At 38.9% G+C, this 17,304-nt stretch overlaps 1 protein-coding gene across 10 annotated transcripts in view; it reads left to right on the top strand.

Annotated features, from left to right (window-relative positions):
* Positions 1–16,331, top strand: part of LOC148835570 (LIM domain only protein 7-like) — a 72,027-nt gene extending 55,696 nt beyond the window's left edge. For 4 of the 10 annotated variants that reach the window (XM_088912714.1, XM_088912715.1, XM_088912712.1 and 1 more), the window contains 15 exons: positions 96–253; positions 2,022–2,200; positions 2,858–2,921; positions 3,224–3,280; positions 4,788–4,813; positions 5,183–5,290; positions 5,556–5,648; positions 6,062–6,537; positions 6,815–6,871; positions 7,071–7,126; positions 8,776–8,983; positions 10,406–10,663; positions 12,509–12,617; positions 13,451–13,553; positions 15,258–16,331. In XM_088912714.1, coding sequence (XP_088768840.1) covers positions 96–253; positions 2,022–2,200; positions 2,858–2,921; positions 3,224–3,280; positions 4,788–4,813; positions 5,183–5,290; positions 5,556–5,648; positions 6,062–6,537; positions 6,815–6,871; positions 7,071–7,126; positions 8,776–8,983; positions 10,406–10,663; positions 12,509–12,617; positions 13,451–13,553; positions 15,258–15,280 — 1,975 coding nt within the window. In that variant the 3' untranslated portion in view covers positions 15,281–16,331. Of the gene's footprint in view, positions 1–95; positions 254–2,021; positions 2,201–2,857; positions 2,922–3,223; positions 3,281–4,787; positions 4,814–5,182; positions 5,291–5,555; positions 5,649–6,061; positions 6,538–6,814; positions 6,872–7,070; positions 7,127–8,170; positions 8,330–8,775; positions 8,984–10,405; positions 10,664–12,508; positions 12,618–13,450; positions 13,554–15,257 lie in introns of all 10 variants that reach the window. The other 6 variants (XM_088912716.1, XM_088912710.1, XM_088912711.1 and 3 more) reach the window with 6 other exon arrangements.
* Positions 16,332–17,304: the final 973 nt, after the last annotated feature.

The raw sequence follows: 17,304 nt of genomic DNA, 5'->3' as shown, positions 1-17,304 counted from the left end.
GCCACTATGTAATGATGAAGCATTATATACACTATACTGCTCATCAGGTTGAAGCTGGCCTTGAACTATGGTTATGATCTCCTACCCATAGGTAGCCCAGCTGAACTGTGCCAGCTGCAGGTGAATGATGAGATCCTCACAGTTAATGGCCTGACGGTCTCCGAGATGGACTACACGCAGTGGAAGGAAAGTATGGATAAAGCTCAACAGAATGGAAACCTTGTGATGGACATACGCAGATACGGCAAGAATAGTAAGTTTGGTTCTAAGTACATGGTACTTGTGATGCTCCGTCATGTTTCATGTAAATGTTTGAAAAACTGCACACACAAAAAAAGCAATCAACAAGAATGGATTTTGTTTCTCATGATGTACTTCAGTAAGGCATTATCTTGAAATCACTGCATCCAAAATGTTTTCCCTTTGAGAAAAGGAGGAGGACTCAAAGACAATTCAGTGCAAAGCTGAAAAATCTAAATCAATTGATCTCATGAGAAAGAGGATTTGGTAACATGTGATGAATCCCATCTTTCTTTAAGACAGGTGGCTTGTGAACTTGATGTTAGAAAATAATACAGACCCATTAGGAGTGCTTTTTCAGTTTACTGTAGGTATAATAGCACTCTGTCAAAGTGGTACAAGACTACTGTAGGGTGCATTGTTGGCACCTTATGAGAGCTGCAAGAGGTTTTTGCTTTTGTTTCTGTCATAAGAATATCATATCATGCTCACAAATGATAGTAGATCATTTGGCCCAATTAGCCAGTTTTGTTCTTTATAGCTAGTTTATCAGAATAAGCAGAGTTGTGCTTTTAATTCAGTTGTGGCCTTTGTTCTTCTGTCTTGAAATCAATTTACAAAGTATTCACGTGAAAAGAGAACCTTGGCAATGTTGTCTAAGTCTCTAGTGTAACACCCCGTGGTGGCTGTTGAAAAGGTATAGTGTTGAGTATAATGGATGGGAGCTTGGGAGGTCTACATATCTTCAAAAGTGGCCCGGTCCCTTTTTTATTTACTTGGAATGATAGTGTTCTAGCTACTGTTTGACTATTTTATTTTAATGGTCAGTGATGCTTGCCCTCAGAAACAAATAAATAGAAGAGAGAGGCAAGACTGTGTCCTTGTAACATCCTCATATGAGCCCTTGGAAAATAAATTTCAGCCTAGCCTCAGATCCAATAGCCACTGGTCAATAGCCTGAAAAAAGAGAAAAACTTTAAACACTGTCATTAGAAAGGTATCTCAGAGCTCTGCAGCTCAGGGAAACCATACATTTAATGTACAATGTTCTTGTATTTCAGGTGGACTAGGAGGAAGTAATGGTCTTTTGTCATCAGTATTGAGTGGCAATTTTGTTTTATTTTAAGCTTTCTGGTCTGCAGACCACTTGATGTATCCAAGTTGATCACTGGTGATCATTAAAAAAAAAAGTTTGCAATATAATATTATACAAAGGCATACTATGCTTTCGTGTTCTCGTAACAGTTTTTTTGTGTGTGCAGTTTAGCTTCCTGCCTGTTCACCTTCAGTGGGGGTTGATGCTTGCAGGTGCTTAACTTACTAGGTGTTAACCTAACTTAGTGAGTACTTATGGTTAAAGAAATGGTTCTTTACCAGCAAGGTTATGGATACATCAGTAGTGGAACACTTAAAACATATTATACCCATCCCTTCATGAAATTTTAAAACACACCTTTTGTTTCAGCCTAAGTGAATTATTTTCACCAGGTTGCATATAGAAATGGGTTGGTAAAATATTGTTACTCCAAACCCAAAAACCCAGCAAGAACATGGCATTGCTGCATACATTTGAGTATCTGTAATCTTGTTTGTGAAAATGGGTTTCTTAAGCTTTGACTAAATGTAGACTATGCATGTATGGGGAAGGTGGTCTGTCCATTATGCCCTCTCTTTTCGGTATTGTTTTGTCTGCCTTTCACCTATACTTGTTGTTATTATTTTGATTTGTGAACTTGATATTTTCATAAACTCATGATTTTATGCCATCATACACCATTCAGACTGGGGCAGAGACCTACCTTCCCTACCATTTAAAAGCCATAAAACCATCAATCTGACCAGTATGGATGCAACACTTATAGGTTCCCCTGAAAAGTACAGCAACACCAGCACAGATCTTACTTCACGCAAGTCCCCGGGGGAGACCAGGAAACCAGATTTTATGAGTGAGCCTGTTAATGTAAGTTCGCTGGCTATAAAAGCTTCTTTGGTAAAAAGTTGAATCCAGTTTTTTAATGATTTAACTCTTTATTTTTTTCTTTGTGATTATTGGTTGACATTCAGTATTTGAACAACAGCTTTTTAGTGCCGTCATTTGGCTTGGTAATGAAAGATTGTGATGTAAAATGTAATTCTTAGCGATAATACACTTGCTGACATGAATGAATAGAATTATTTTATACGTCACTCAGTCATGTAAATGTTTAAAAATGGGTAACAGTGTGACGATACATAAAATATTTATGGCAGGAAAATGTTTTAAGACCCTTCAGAAAGCAAGAGCTCATAAAGATTTAGATACTCTTAGTATTGGAGTGAAGATTTGTTTGACCAGGGCAGCACAGATTCCTTTGACAGGAGTTGTGGCAGCTGCCTCGCCTTTCTTGGGTCCTGGGTTCGATTCTGGCCTGCACAGTTTGCGTGTTCACTCCCATGACCACATGGGCTTTTGCCAGGTGCTCCAGTTTCTTCCCACAGTCCAAAGAAATGCTGTCTAGGTCAATTGACATCTCTTAAATTTTCTGTGTGTGATTTGTGATTGAGGATATCTTTAATAGTCAGCTTTTCTCTGCATCTCCCTTATTTGTGTTTTATTCACCGGGTGTTGCTTTTCTAGGATGCAGCAACTAAGGAAGTGAATGGAGGTTTCCGTGGGGAGGCGGTCACAATGAGACATAAAGGTACTGAGCAAAGAGCTGAAAGCCAGCTGGTGTTTTCCTGCCTGAACTAACGTGAATGAGAAGTGTAAGAATTTATCCTTTAGCTATGCGACAATAATATTGTTTGCCTGGGTTTTACTGTGCCTGTTTTTTGTTGCCTGTGACAGGTGGTATGACATAAAAATCTATGTATTAAAGCATATTGAACTATTTCAGTTTCCTAAATTGTTTGAAACCATAAACTGTGTACCTTAACTTTTACTGAGTTCACATTTGGGATTGGGATTTATCCTTGTGTACCTTATTTTTTATTTCTTATGTAGAATCTGAGCCAATTTCTTTGAAAAACTTAAAAAGGAGATCAGAGTTTTTTGAACAAGGTAAAAATACAAAGATCGATGTGTTTTGGTGCTGGCAAATTTTCAGATCATCTTCGCATTGAAAATGTGGTGCTGGGTTATAGGCCTCTTCATCCTTGTAATCAATTCATGTAACAAAGCAACATAATTCATCTGCTCTTTCTTCAGGCTCATCAGGGTTTGCATTCAGTTCATTGGTCTACCTTTGTGGTAATGGGGCCTTGCTTGTTGTGTTAACCTTTATCTGTGAGAGTGATATGCTGTTCTCAGTAGTAGTTTATTGATTTGGGGAAACATGAAGCCAATATTTTAGTTATTTAAAATTCTGACCTCAGTGTTCCTTATAAATATAGACTTTCATTGCCACTTCTGTTTGGACTCCAGTATTTTGTAAATCCTGCACCATGGAGTCCAACATGTATTTATTATGCAGAACAGAATTTCTAATTTCTCTATAACAGCATATACCATGTCATATACCATACCAACATATAAAGAATGCCATTATCATGAGTTGGATTTCTTCCTTGCTTTCAAATTTGTTTTTGTTTTGGCTTCTTCCTTTTTTGAAACATGGCGACAAGGTAGTTTCCCCTTTAAGCAGTATGAACATGGTATAAGCACATAACACTGCTTCCAGACTTTATGCAGCTCTGACCTTTTCATCTTCATCTTATTACGTTAAAAATCAGTTTCATAATTAGATACAGATTTTCATCATTTTTAAATAACTGTGATGTGATTTTTTAATTGACAAAAAATACCCATTTAAATGTAGAGCATTTTGCATTAAATTGCTTTCTTCTTTTGAAGTATAAGGATTCACCTTTATTAACACAATCAATCAAGTGCAGGACATCTCACTTAAACCACTACATGACGTATTGGCTTTATCATGTGCATAAGATAGAATAAAAGCAACTAAATTGAATTCTAATTACAATTTCAACATGTTTTATGGATGTGTGCTCCATATGTGCAGATATATTCATGTTCATGCTGATGTTCAGGTGAGCTTCAGGTTTTTGTGCTACGTGCTATATGTTGGTATGGTGTACAGTGCATTTAAGTACCACTCTTACATTCTGCATGTTACAGTATGTTGGGAATGCCCTAAATTTACAATTTGCTAACTAATATTAAATGCTTGGGCATGTGTGAGTCTGCCATTTTCCTCTCTTAAAAATGAAATACGATTTTCTTGTCAGACGATAGCAATATTCTGATAATTGCTAATGCTCTAAACTGATTTATATGAAGTCATATGAAGCATATGTATCCCTTTTGTTCACGATTTATATACTATATTTATTATACTTATTTTCTGTGCTTATGCTGCATTGCAATTTAACACATGAATAAGAAAATGAAATGTTAGTGTGTGTACAGCAAACACCTAATTATTATATAAATATTTTAACACAAAAACCCAGTGAAAGACACCAGTGTGCTTTGTACTATACAGATCGATCTCATAGATATACAAGTAGATATTAGTAAATCAACTAACATTTTTTTTTGTTCTTAGGTGGATCAGAGTCTGCAATATCAGATGTAAGTTCTGATGTACATATTCGAAAATATTTTTTTGCAAAAATTTTTTGCATTTACTACTGCTTAAGATAACTTCCAGTACCTGGAGTATGTATTTCCTTCTTGTATTTTAGGAAAAACGTATAGCATAATAGAAAACAGAATAGGAACACTTTTGTGAAACACCGCTCTGTATTTTTTCTCATCGCCACTGTCTTCCCTGCGTCCATCCTTGAATCAGTCTGGAATAGGTCTGAAAGAGCAGAAGGAGTTTGTGGCTGCTTCTGCCTCTCTTTGTGTAACTGTACATGGGTATTAACCTAATGATTGTAATTCTAATACCAGGAATATCTGGCTCAACGTTTCCCTTGTCCTGTCTCCGCCCATCAGCTGCAGGTCCCCTCCATCAGCACCTCCTCCAGCCGCTGGTCCTGGGACCCTGAGGAGGAGAGGAGGCGCCAGGAGAAGTGGCAGAAGGAGCAGGAGCGCCTGCTGCAGGTAAGAGTTTACTTGCTTCCGTGTCTCTTAGCACCTCACCCTTTTTGGTGAAGCGATGATGCTTTCTTTCACAGACATCAGAACCATGTTTCCCTTGACCAAAAGAGCATGCCGTACATTAAACCTTCCTGCTTTCGTCACACATGCAGTGAAAGATCCCCACCCCATTCACTCCCAGCCCGGTCCAGGTGTTGCACATTGTCCACTGCTCACAGGTCTCGCCCACCTGTCTAGCTGGTGACGGTGACCTTGCTGTCATTTGCAGGAGAAGTACAAGCGTGAACAGGAGAGATTGGAAGAGGAGTGGCGCCGTGCGCAGCAGGAGGCTGAGAAGGAAGGGTCCAAGTACTATGAGGAGGTATATATGGTGCAATTCCGAAGGTTCCTTTTGTTAATTTTTTTAAAAGAAATGCCTAATACAATAGATATTTCAAGTTGTCATATTCTGATAAACAGTTTCATTCAATTATAATGTCCTATGGAGATGGCTAAAAAACTTCTAAACTTTCTTGAATCACTCTCTTTAGACTTGCATTCTGTATTAAAGCTATACATATTTACCTTTTCTTTTGCTTCTGTTGTATTATGACTTCATTTCAGAATTGGATTTTCTTGCAAATTGGTCAAGAAAAAAGGTGTTTAAGGTTTTCTAATGATAAAATTACATTCCAAACTGGCAGTCTAGCCCTAATTTTTCATATATGCCCAAAGATTGGACCCTGTTTGACCTATCTTCATATAAATCTGTTTTTTTTCCCCCGATTCCAACAGGAGCGCAGGATAATTGAAGTCAACACTAAACCCTGTTTAGTGACCCATCAGTCCCCTGACTCTCCCCTAAGCCCGCAGACATGGTCTTGGAAAGATCGAAGCACTCTGGGGGAGGAGTCATCCAGGATCACTGAAGAGCAGAATGTCGCCAGGCTGCAGGACGAGGAGGCCCAGTGGCTCAAGCAGCAGCAGCAGCAGCAGCAGCAGGAGGAGGAGGAGGAAGAGGAGAGGAGAAGGATGAGGCAAAGGCAGGAGGAGGAGGCACGTCTGGAGGAGGAGAGGAGGAGGCAAGCTGAGCAGGAGGCACGGCAGCGCCAAGAAGAGCAGAGGGAGAAAGAGAGGAAGCAGAGAGAAGAGGAAGAGCGCCAACGTCAAGAGGAGCAGAGGCGCAGGCAGCAGGACGAGGAGAGGAGACGTCAAGAAGCTGCTGAAGAACAGCACAGGGAGCAGGAGAGGCTGAGGCAGCAGCAGCAGCGGTATGACCTCCTCTTTCTCAAGAGAAAGTGTTGGACGCCTAAACCTCTGTCACCGCAGTGCTTAGTTTAAGGAGGATGCACAAGCAAAACGTCAAATAGCAGATAAGAACAGAGGCTTGTACGGTTTGTGCCCAACAAGTATCTACATTTTGTAAACAGTACCACATGATGTCATTCTGTAAATGTTACTCTTTACTCTTCTCTGTCCTCTTTTCTCCTAACATTTAACTGCTATAAAATACTTCTCTTTGCTATTTTCTTGGCTGCACTAACACAGGTCTGGCGATACCTATGGTTTTTCTAAAATCCAGCCTGAATTTGCAGTCTCAGACAGGTTAGTATGACTCTGAAATTCTAATTATATTTAAATTAACAAAACTAAATGCCTCACAAATCACTATAAAATATGTAATGGACTTATATATATACAGCATATTACAGTAAATAAGGGTGATATTGATTATTTTTCAAAAATGTGGAGAAATACCCATCAGTTTATTTTGACACCATATATACTTGTTTTTGTGATTTAGGAACAAGTCAAAGTCTACTTCAGACCTTGATGATGATTACACAGCAGACAGCAAAGGTAAGTTTATATAAGGTATTCTGAAGTGCAATGCAAATTTATTGACTGTTTTATAGACAGTTTGCATACAGTATTTCTGCTAAATGTATGAAATAATTTTGGAAATATTTCCGTTTAGAAATATGACCAAACTTTTTCTTACTTAGCTTAAGCATGTCAATAAAAAAATGTTGGAGCAGAAGATATCAACTATAGTAGATTTTGAACTACTTTGGTTATTTTCAATTTTATATTAAGAGCAAATTATTTAACCCAAACTGAGAAACCCACAAAAAGCCTTTGAAAGCCAGTCTTCACTATCCAGTTAAATAAACTGGAATGTATATTTCCAGTTCTGAGCTAAAGATAGGAATATATGCTGCTCAGGGCAGTGGCTCTGTGGCTAAGGATCTGCCCCTGTGGCTGGAAGGTTGCTGGTTAGTATCCTGCAGCCGACAGAGGAATCCTACTCCTTTGGGCCCCTGAGCAAGGCCCTTAACCCCAGCTGCTCCAGGGGCGCCGTATAAATGGCTGACCCTGCGCTCTGACCCCAAGCTTCTCTCTCCCTGCCTGTGCGTCTCATGGAGAGCAAGCTGGGGTATGCGAAAAGACAAATTACTAATGCAAGAAATTGTATATGGCCAGTAAAGTGATCTTATCTTAAAATTTATTGAATTATTTTTTCACATGAATAAGCTGTCTGAAGTGTGCTTAATAAATACTTCCCAATGCTAATGACCTTATCCCACCTCATGTCAGTTGTCTGGTATAAATTTCAAGCTAACATACTGGGGACTGTATTATTGTTGTACACGGTTTCATTATTTCTTTTTAAGTCCTAATATACGGCAAAAAACATTAGTAGGAAATGACTTTTGGTCATGAAATGAACTACCTTTTCATACTATTCACACAATTTTTAAGAAGGAAAGGTGTCATTACAAATGAACATATGGGTCAGAGTTTACAAGACCATTATATTTAATATTCTCTTCACCGGTGAAACAGAAATGCTCATTACAGTTTCAAAATAAACAAGGTATAGTCGTATAATCGTGTACGTAGGTGTTTACTGCAGAAATGGGGGCATAGCTCAATGGCTGCTGGAGGAGGAATTGAGGAGGAAGAAAAACAGGGAAGTCCAGAAAATGGTGGCAGCATCTGAGCTGGAGGCAGAAAGAAAGCAAATCCTTAATTTGATGAAATATGCTGACCCAGAGAGAGGTGGGCAAAGGCCTTTAATCTGTGGCCTTCACACTGATCAGAAAAACGAAAAAAAAAGTTTTGAATGATTGGCAATTGTGTGTTGATTGGAATATCTCTAATCATTTTCAACATTTATTTAAAATGCGTAATTCAGCATGCTGGTTAAATTCCTCTACCATTTATTTTTCCACCATTCTTTTATGGCGCCTACATTTCTATTAATAAAATACAATTTACTCTTTCTTTAAAAGTGTTCATCACCAAGATAATTACCACCACTGTCTGGCATGTACAACAATAGTTCTTGCACAAATCTTTTTTAATAGAGAATAAACTGTTGCCAAATTGGTGATCTTGAATCAATTAAAATAAGGTCTTTAAAACCAAATCATTTCATCAAATACTATATCACGTCTTTTCATCCCTTAATGTTCTGCTAAGTCTGGACTTTTGGTTGATTTCAGCCACCAGCAAATCCATGGACAGCACCTGGATCAGAGCAGATTCTCAAAAGAAGAAGGACCAGGCTCTCTCTCAGGCAGAGCTGGAAAGACAGCGGATCATTGAGGAGATGAAGAAGAAGAATCAGCTTGTGACTGACAGCAGCTGGATCAGACAGCGCAGTGCCAGTGTCAACAAGGAGCCAGTCAGCTTCTCTGGGCCAATGAGGAGGTAAGAAGTTAAGTCCATACTGTCAAAAACAGTCTATTTCAAAGGTACTTCTTTAAATATCTTCAGCAAACAGAGCTTTATGAAGGCCCCTCCTCAGCCTGCTGGCTATTATTTCTGACTAAACAGCTCTTACTAAAAGATCAATCAATGAGGAACAGAAACAGATGGGAATGATATAGTATCTGACACTCCCACAATGATGTTTTTTTTCCTTTTGCAGAGGACCAATTGGTTACATTTCAAGCAGTACTTCTGAATAAGGGCAGTTCTGAAACTGATTTTGGATAGTTTAATGGAAATTGATCCAGGGTTGAAACCAATTACAAATCCCATTTGACCTTTTAAGAGCTAAAAATAAATTGACAAATATAATATGCCCCAAATAAATAACCTCAATAAGTTAGCCTGTGGTTAAGAAATCAGCTGGAGCAAAAAATTAAAATAGTGTTCTTCCGGAATAAGGTTTATCATTATTAATTTTTTTAAACCAATAAGCACAATTGATAAATAACGGCCATGATCATTCACCTCTGATGGCCATGATCACACTGATCTCTCCGTTCTCAAAGTAGGGTTTCTTAACTCCTATAGCAGAAAAACATCAGAAACTAAAATTATCCTGAAACTTGGTTCACACCTTCCCTCTCTCTCAACAACAGACTCGTTTTCTTCTAATTCTCTCTATTCATTTGTAGGTTTCGTTTCACACCTCTCTCGACCTCGCACCACTCAATTGGCCACTCTGCCTCTCCCCTGCTCCCGACTCCTCCTCTCTCCTGACTTGTTTTCCCATGCTATATTATCTTTGCTGACTGCCCTATCTTTCTTACACCTGAAGACGGCTCCACAGCAGAAACGTTGTTTTCTTTCTTCTCTTTTCAGCATGGAATAAACCTATTCTTGTTCCTTTGCAGCCTGTGCATGCTGACGCAGCTACCCACCTGAACTACATCAAACTCTTAATATCCCTACAGAGGCCACACAAGAGATGAGCTACCTTCTAACTATATATAATGCAACCTGCAGTTAAATCTGCTCCTTTGCAATCATTAACCCACAACTTACTTAGGTATACTAAGATAAACTTTACCATTGTTTCTGCTCAAGGGACCCCCCCAGACCTCAGCAAACATCCTCTTTCCTTTGAAGTTTGAAGTGTTTACTCTTCCCAGTGTCACAAACTTTAAAATCTAAGAGGCACTTCTAAGTCACCTAAAGCTGAAACAGATCATTATTTTGTTTTAGGTACCAAGTTGAAAAATAGTATCAACCTCTAGGATTTGACAGGGAGGGAATGTGTGACATTTCAAATGCTTTTTGATTCATTAGCAAACAGTCCTCAGTTTAAAGATGTAATTTGTGCTTTCTCATAAATGCACTTCATATATCTATATTCCTTCCAAAAAACTCTACCATTTTCAGAGGCGAGTCGCTTGACAACCTGGATTCCCCTCGATCCAACTCCCTGAAGCAGCCTCCATGGATATCCAGTTCGTCCTCCATCTCCTCTTCCTTGGTCCAGGACTTCAGCCGGTATCCCCAGCCAGTGTCCACGTCCAATCGCAGCTACATGCGCACACCTTCCACTCTGCCCACATCCCTCTCCATGGGTTCCCTGAAGCAGGGTCCCTGGAACCAGCCCTCTCCCGATCTGCTCTCGCAACAGCAGCAGCGCAGCAGGTGAGACTGCCCGCAGCTGCACCCTAAGGGCTGGTATCCCCTCTTCTTCCCCTCGAGAAACACGACTTTGTTTTACCGTTGACTTATACAGCCATGCAACACTATTTTCAAATGGTAATACTCTGCTGCAGAGGTGGGAGTAGCAGTGGATCTGAGGTGTAGAATGAACCCACATTCTGGGCGAGGAGCAGCTGAGATGGGGCGACCCGCAGGCAGGGGGGTTGTAGCCAGCTCCAGACACAAGGAGGCGTTGTTGTATGCGCACACAGATAGCGTGCTGTGGCAGTGTAGGAAACCGGGAAATAAGCATAGTCTGAGATTGTGGTCAAACAGGTGGGGGGGGCAAAGCCGATGGAGAGGCACAAACAAGGTCCAAAGCACAGAGGGGGTGTGGTTCAAAGGGTCTGGTCAGGATGAAGTGAGGGTCAGATCCAGGAAACTCGGTAACTCACAGTTTGTAGTGGGGACAGATCTACAAGAAATTGTGAGAGTGAACAGATTCCAAAGAACAAAGTAATAATAATAATAATTGCTTACACTTATATAGCGCTTTTCTGGACACTCAAAGTGCTTTACAGGTAATGGGGACACCCTCCACCACCACCACCACCAATGTGCAGCATCCACCTGGATGATGCGACGGCAGCCATAGTGCACCAGAATGCTCCCCACACATCAGCTATCATTGGGGAGGAGAGCAGAGTAATGAAGCCAATTCTTAGACGGGGATTATTAGGAGGCCATGATTGATAAGGGCCAATGAGAAATTTGTCCAGGACACCGGGTTTACACCCCTACTCTTTGAGAAATGCCCTGGGATTTTTAATGACCAGGGAGAGAGTCAGGACCTTGGTTTTACGTCTCATCCGAAGGACGGGGCCTGTTTACAGTATAGTGTCCCCAACACTATACTGGGGCATTAGGACTCACATGGACCGCAGGGTGACTGCCCCCTGCTGGCCCCACTAACACCTCTTCCAGTAGCGACCTTAGTTTTTCCCAGGAGGTCTCCCATCGAGGTACTGACCAGGCTCACACCTGCTTAGCTTCAGTGGGTTTCCAGTTGTGAGTTGCAGGGTGATACGGCTGCTGGCAGTACAACACACAGCAGGAATCCAAGCAAGGCAACACCAGGGAACACTAGGGAAATGGGGGCAAGGAGAAGCTAGGGCAATGGAAACTATGGACTCAAGAATTCAAAGACAGAGCTTTATGGTAGAGCCCCAAGCTCCGTCAGATCCAGGTATTTTCTGGACCAACTGAACTGGGAGTGGTCATAAATTGTTTCCAGGTGGTCCTGGAAACCATGACAAAAATTAATTAAAAGGTTTTATTTTATTTGAAAATGTCAAGGTAATTTCTGAAGTAATTTTCCTAGTTCCACACATTTTTAGTTATGTTTTTTTTAGATGTATCACAAATGCATTTGTTAAAACAGTTCATGCTTTATTCATCTTTAAGGCACTTAGAAAGCCAAACATTGTTTTAATGTATAGTGGAGAAAGCTGACCCCAGCACTTTGTGTGTTTTTCTTTATTTTGATATGGATCTCTTTCAGCATAACGGAGAGATTCAATTAGGTGGCTGTGTCAGCATACAGTATGTAGGCTGCAAAGGAAGGTTTATTCCATGCTGAAAACAAAAGACACAACCTTTTGGCTTTGGAACCTTCTTCAGGTTTACCTGTGCCAAAACAAAGAAATGTTTTCTCTCATGGATGTTAAATTAATTTAGTTATTTAAATTAATGTACTATTTGGTTGGATAAATGCTACTACACCTACATGTACCTGAGGGACTTGGACATATTATAGATCTCCAGTCACATTTCCATTCTGCAATCTAGGTCAGTCAGTGGGAAGAAAATCTGTGCATACTGTGATGCACCTTTGGGCAAAGGAGCTGCCATGGTCATCGAATCTCTGGGTCTTTGTTATCATTTGCAGTGTTTTAAGGTGAGATCAAGGACTCGGCATCATGGGAAGCTCATGCTGTACTGCTGAACAGCTGCATGTCTGCAAATACTAAGCTCAGTTAATTTGCTTGGACTAATTATCTACTGCATATACTGTATGTGTATGATCCATGCAATTCCTCAGAGACTGGAACTCTTAAAATATTGTCTCTAAAGATTTAAATACTTAAAAATGGAAAACATTGTTTTTTAGGTGGAATCTGAGTGAGAAGTTTCTTTATTTTTATGACAGATGTATAAATTGAGAAGTTAAAGAAAAATCTGAATATAGACTATAACAATTCAAGGAAAAAAGTATAAAAACGTTATTTACTTATTTCCTAATACTAACATTCCATTTGAAGTCTACATCTGTTTTTAGCAGGTTGTTGAAATTGTCTTTATAGGATGCATGGATCCTGCACTTGGGACTATGTCAGTGCCAAATTGAATGCATCACAGAAACATGCTTCTTGTCAGCTCTCAATCACTTTAGCATTTATTTTGCAGTTCTTGCTTTAATTTTTTATTTTTCAGAAACATCTACCATGTACTGTTTTAAAGACATACAGCTTTGCTCATTACATTTTTTTCAGCTATGAAAAGCATTTTTATTTTCCTCTGCCAATTTTTGCTTCTTCAGTGCATTATTTTGTCACCTCCCTATTAACATCTTTGGCTTTTGCTTAACCCCGGTAGAGGATTGGCTGGTGCACTGACTAAAGGCTCACTTCTTACACTAAAGCAGCTTGTGGCTTTTCACACGGTGTCTGCGTGTTCCTCTAAGGCAGTGCTGTTTTAAAGGTTACATTCTTTCACTGTTGTCCTGTGCAGTGTATTGACTGTGGCTCAGATCTCGGTGGATCAGAAACAGGAGCTGAAGTCAGAATACGAAACCGCCAGCTTTACTGTAACTCCTGCTATCTCAGATTTAAAAGTAAGTGTCATTTTCAGTTCACTATTTTCTACTTTGATCAATGGACTAAGCAGAAATGAAATATATTTTAGGTGAGGCAATCTGGAGCAAGACCAAGGGCCAGAGAGAGGTACAGATATGCATGCTCAACAGTAGGTCACAGCTGCAGAAAAGGGCATGTGCACCTAACAGGGGCTACATCCCCAGACCACACTGTGTCTTTCTGGACACTTGTCAACTGTCTTAGTGGACATGGATCTAGGTCAGGAAAGCCTTTCAACCTCCCACACCTAAATTGGAATATTGTGATGGGGAATACAGAAGCCGAAATTGAGATGGTTGAAACGATTATTGACTGCTTCTTAATCCATTTAGTAAAACACCAATTAGTTAAGAAGTTCTTTCAACTAATCTTATTAACCCTCTAGTGCATAGGCAACGTCCTGGGGCCGGCAAGAAACTGAGATTGATTGGCTTTTGCAATTGAATTTGAATATGACCGTTTGAAAAGCTGGTCTGATTGGTGAAAAACGACGTCTTTCATCGTATTTTCAGCCATTCAGAGTCATTAGGGGACGGGACTTCCCCTGGGAGCCACTGGCTGCCTTCTGTCTGCATTCCAGCTGTCAATCATTGCCCCAGCAGTTGGTAATCAATCACTATCTTATCAGTGGTAATTTTTTCAGACCTGAAGGCCACTCTAAATTTTTTTTTCAAAGCTTTACAGCAGATAAGGCTCTTTAGCAGTGCCTATAGGCTTTTTATAGCAATTGCAATATCTTTTACATCTTGTATAGGCTTTCAATAACTTTTATCATTTTTTGGGGGGAGGTGAAAGATTTCATTCTAGGTCCAGTCTTCAAAAAAAAATGAATGAATTTTTTCAAATTGATCAATTTATCACACATTTTTATCCAAGCTAGTAGACACCTATGACAAGGCCTGTAAGCATTTTGAGACCAGTGGCAGGCCTAGAAATTGACAACTTTGACCTCTGAAGACCCCCCCAAAAATTTTTCTGTATCTTTGTCTGCTGATCGGACACATTAAGAGATTAAAAAAATTGACTGTTCACACTTGAAGCCAAGGGGGTTAGCTTCAATTTAAGACCTGAACCAGGCTTCTGCTGTGTTCTGCTACAGGAAATTTAACAAAATATTTAAGAGGAGAAAATTCCAGGTGCAAATTTTCTGTAGGGGGTCTGTGACAGTAAAGGGGTTTACTAGGATATATTTAAGGAAATCAGTGTAATTCCACCACTTGGAAATAGGATATATGCATACTTCTAGTATACATCAAGAGATACCATCATCACAAAACGTAAGTTTACAATTCAGGGGAAATATTTTTGAAAGACTATGAAGGAATGAGGCAGAGTTTGTTTAATAGACTCTTGTACGGAGCTAGTTATAGAAGTGAAACATCTGAAACCTTGACAGTTCATTACTGGCTGACGTGTCCTCTGCCATGGTTCTTACTTGCCATTTGCTTTCTTCATACCTCTTCCTAAAACAGTGCAGTTTCCTTATCCAACATTTTGATTCCACTGAACAAGATAGTGCAGGCCACAGCACTGAAACATTTATTTGCACAGCAGTGTAACAGTGCTTCTGTTTTTTGCTGATTCATGAACAGGGGCTTTTACTGCCTCCTGGCAGAGAGCATGGTTCTGTTATAAAATAGTGTATTTCAGGAGTGATTAACCAAACTCTTGATCCCACTTAGCTGGACAGCCCACTGCCATGTGATGTCACTGCAGTCAAAGGTGACTCTCTACAGCAGATTGAAGAAGAAGCTTCAGAAGACAAATATGTATAAATACAGCAGCAATGGCTATAAATATTGTTGCAGAGAAACACATTGACACTCTTCTTTTGAAACATTCACTGATTCGCTTAGTTTAATAAACTTTGTTTAATAAACTATTTTATCAATGACACATTTTCAAAGTTTATTGAGCACTGATTTATCCTGGAAATCAAACAGTAAGGATTCCAAGTAAAATTAATATTTTATGACAGGGGTTGCCAATAGATTTGTCTCTGACTGTAGGTCATGGCCTTTTCCTAGATATTAAGATTATATATATATAATCGTGAGTCTTTATCAAATGATTGTATAATTCATTTTTGTGACCTTTTGTTGCAAGAGAGTGAGCTTCACAAGGTGACTCCTCTATACTAGAACATCTCTTTCAGCCTGTACAAAGATAAGGGACATGCATGTATATTACAGAAGTTTTATTAAACATGATACACGTATTGTACCTATATCTAGTTAATGAATCATTATCGTGACCTTCAACTGGTATGAGTGATTTAATTTCAGAGTAGCATTATTTGGCTGTTCATATTAAAAGTATTTGATACTTGCTATTTTATCATTTCTTTTGTATCTTAGTACCCCCCTCCAAAAGTTTTTGTTGAACAATTTGTTTGTGGTCTAAAATATCTATCACAGTTTATCAACAATGTGCCTTTTTGATTTTTTTTTTCTTTTGTCAAGGTGACAGATTATTATATATGCAATGAATTACATTGGGTATTTACATTTTTGGTATAGTGGTTAGAAAGTTCTGAGTTATGTTTTTCATTGAGGTGCTCTATTCAATGCATTTTGGGGAACAAAGATTTTTCCTAGAAAAGCAAGTGTTATCATAACTGGAATCTTAAAAAGTCTATTCTTTGTTCAATTATGTTTGTAAATAAAATTATTAAATCTGCATTTTTTGTTTTTGTGAGTGTATGAACTTCATATTTTCCTAGCTACAACATCTTTGATTAAATCTTTGGAATGGCACGTCTCTGGTTATCTTGTTTACTGAGTGTTGTTTTTTCTTGAGATGACTAAAGATTTGTACCATAAGATGGTTGTGAAAACGTGGGATAGATAAGGATTCACTTTCTTGCATATGCATAATGACATTTATCTATTGTTTTTTCTAACCTGGTCTCAAATTGTTCTTTCATCCCTGCGGTGCACATCATAGAGGATTGTTCTTGTCATACTTTGTGTGGAAAGGAACATGGCAGTTTTGAGTCATACATTGTAGTACATTTACAATTGTAAGGATGTGCCTGGATCATAGTTAAGAACTAATAAAGATTTTTTTTTAACACCCCTTTCCATTCTGCTACATTTTACCAAGACTGGTGGCTGATATTGATATCATCTGCGGAAAACTCTTATGATGAACTTTTATGATGCCTACCATTAGTGATAATAAGTAAATTGCATGATTGGAAAAAGTACACTGAATATGAACCATTACATTGTTCCTTACCTTAGATGTATTATATAACTACTGTAGAATGTAAAAATAAAATAATTCTCTAAATATTTACACATTTCAACTCAAAACGCATATTCCCAACAAGCTTTCACATAATTAGACTTTCACATAATTAAACTTTTTCATCTTTCATAATTAAAATGAAATTACATCCATCCATGAAGTGATAAGTGCTAAAATAAAGGTCCTTTTAAATAAATGGATAGGTGACTTCTAAAAATAAGACTTGTTTTGTTTTGTGCACAACTACTGTATGTCACCTAGCAATTATAACAGGTGCTAGGGCCCTTATTAATTTGCCACATTAATTTAATCTCCCAGACTCGCCAATACATCCATTAACTAGACAATTATCATACATAATATCCCATTTATTTTAGTCTAATATTCTACCCATTACACACAACACAAATCATTTACCTGAGTCACTGGCAGAACAGTACAAATCCCATTGGAACTCAGTTACCAAAATATGTCCCC

This window comes from Atractosteus spatula, chromosome 4 (assembly GCF_055471065.1).
Source record: "Atractosteus spatula isolate fAtrSpa1 chromosome 4, fAtrSpa1.hap1, whole genome shotgun sequence".
In the NCBI taxonomy this organism is placed as follows: Eukaryota; Metazoa; Chordata; class Actinopteri; order Semionotiformes; family Lepisosteidae; genus Atractosteus; species Atractosteus spatula.
Note: the sequence above shows the minus strand (reverse complement) of the source record. Positions and strands in the feature narration are given on the sequence as shown.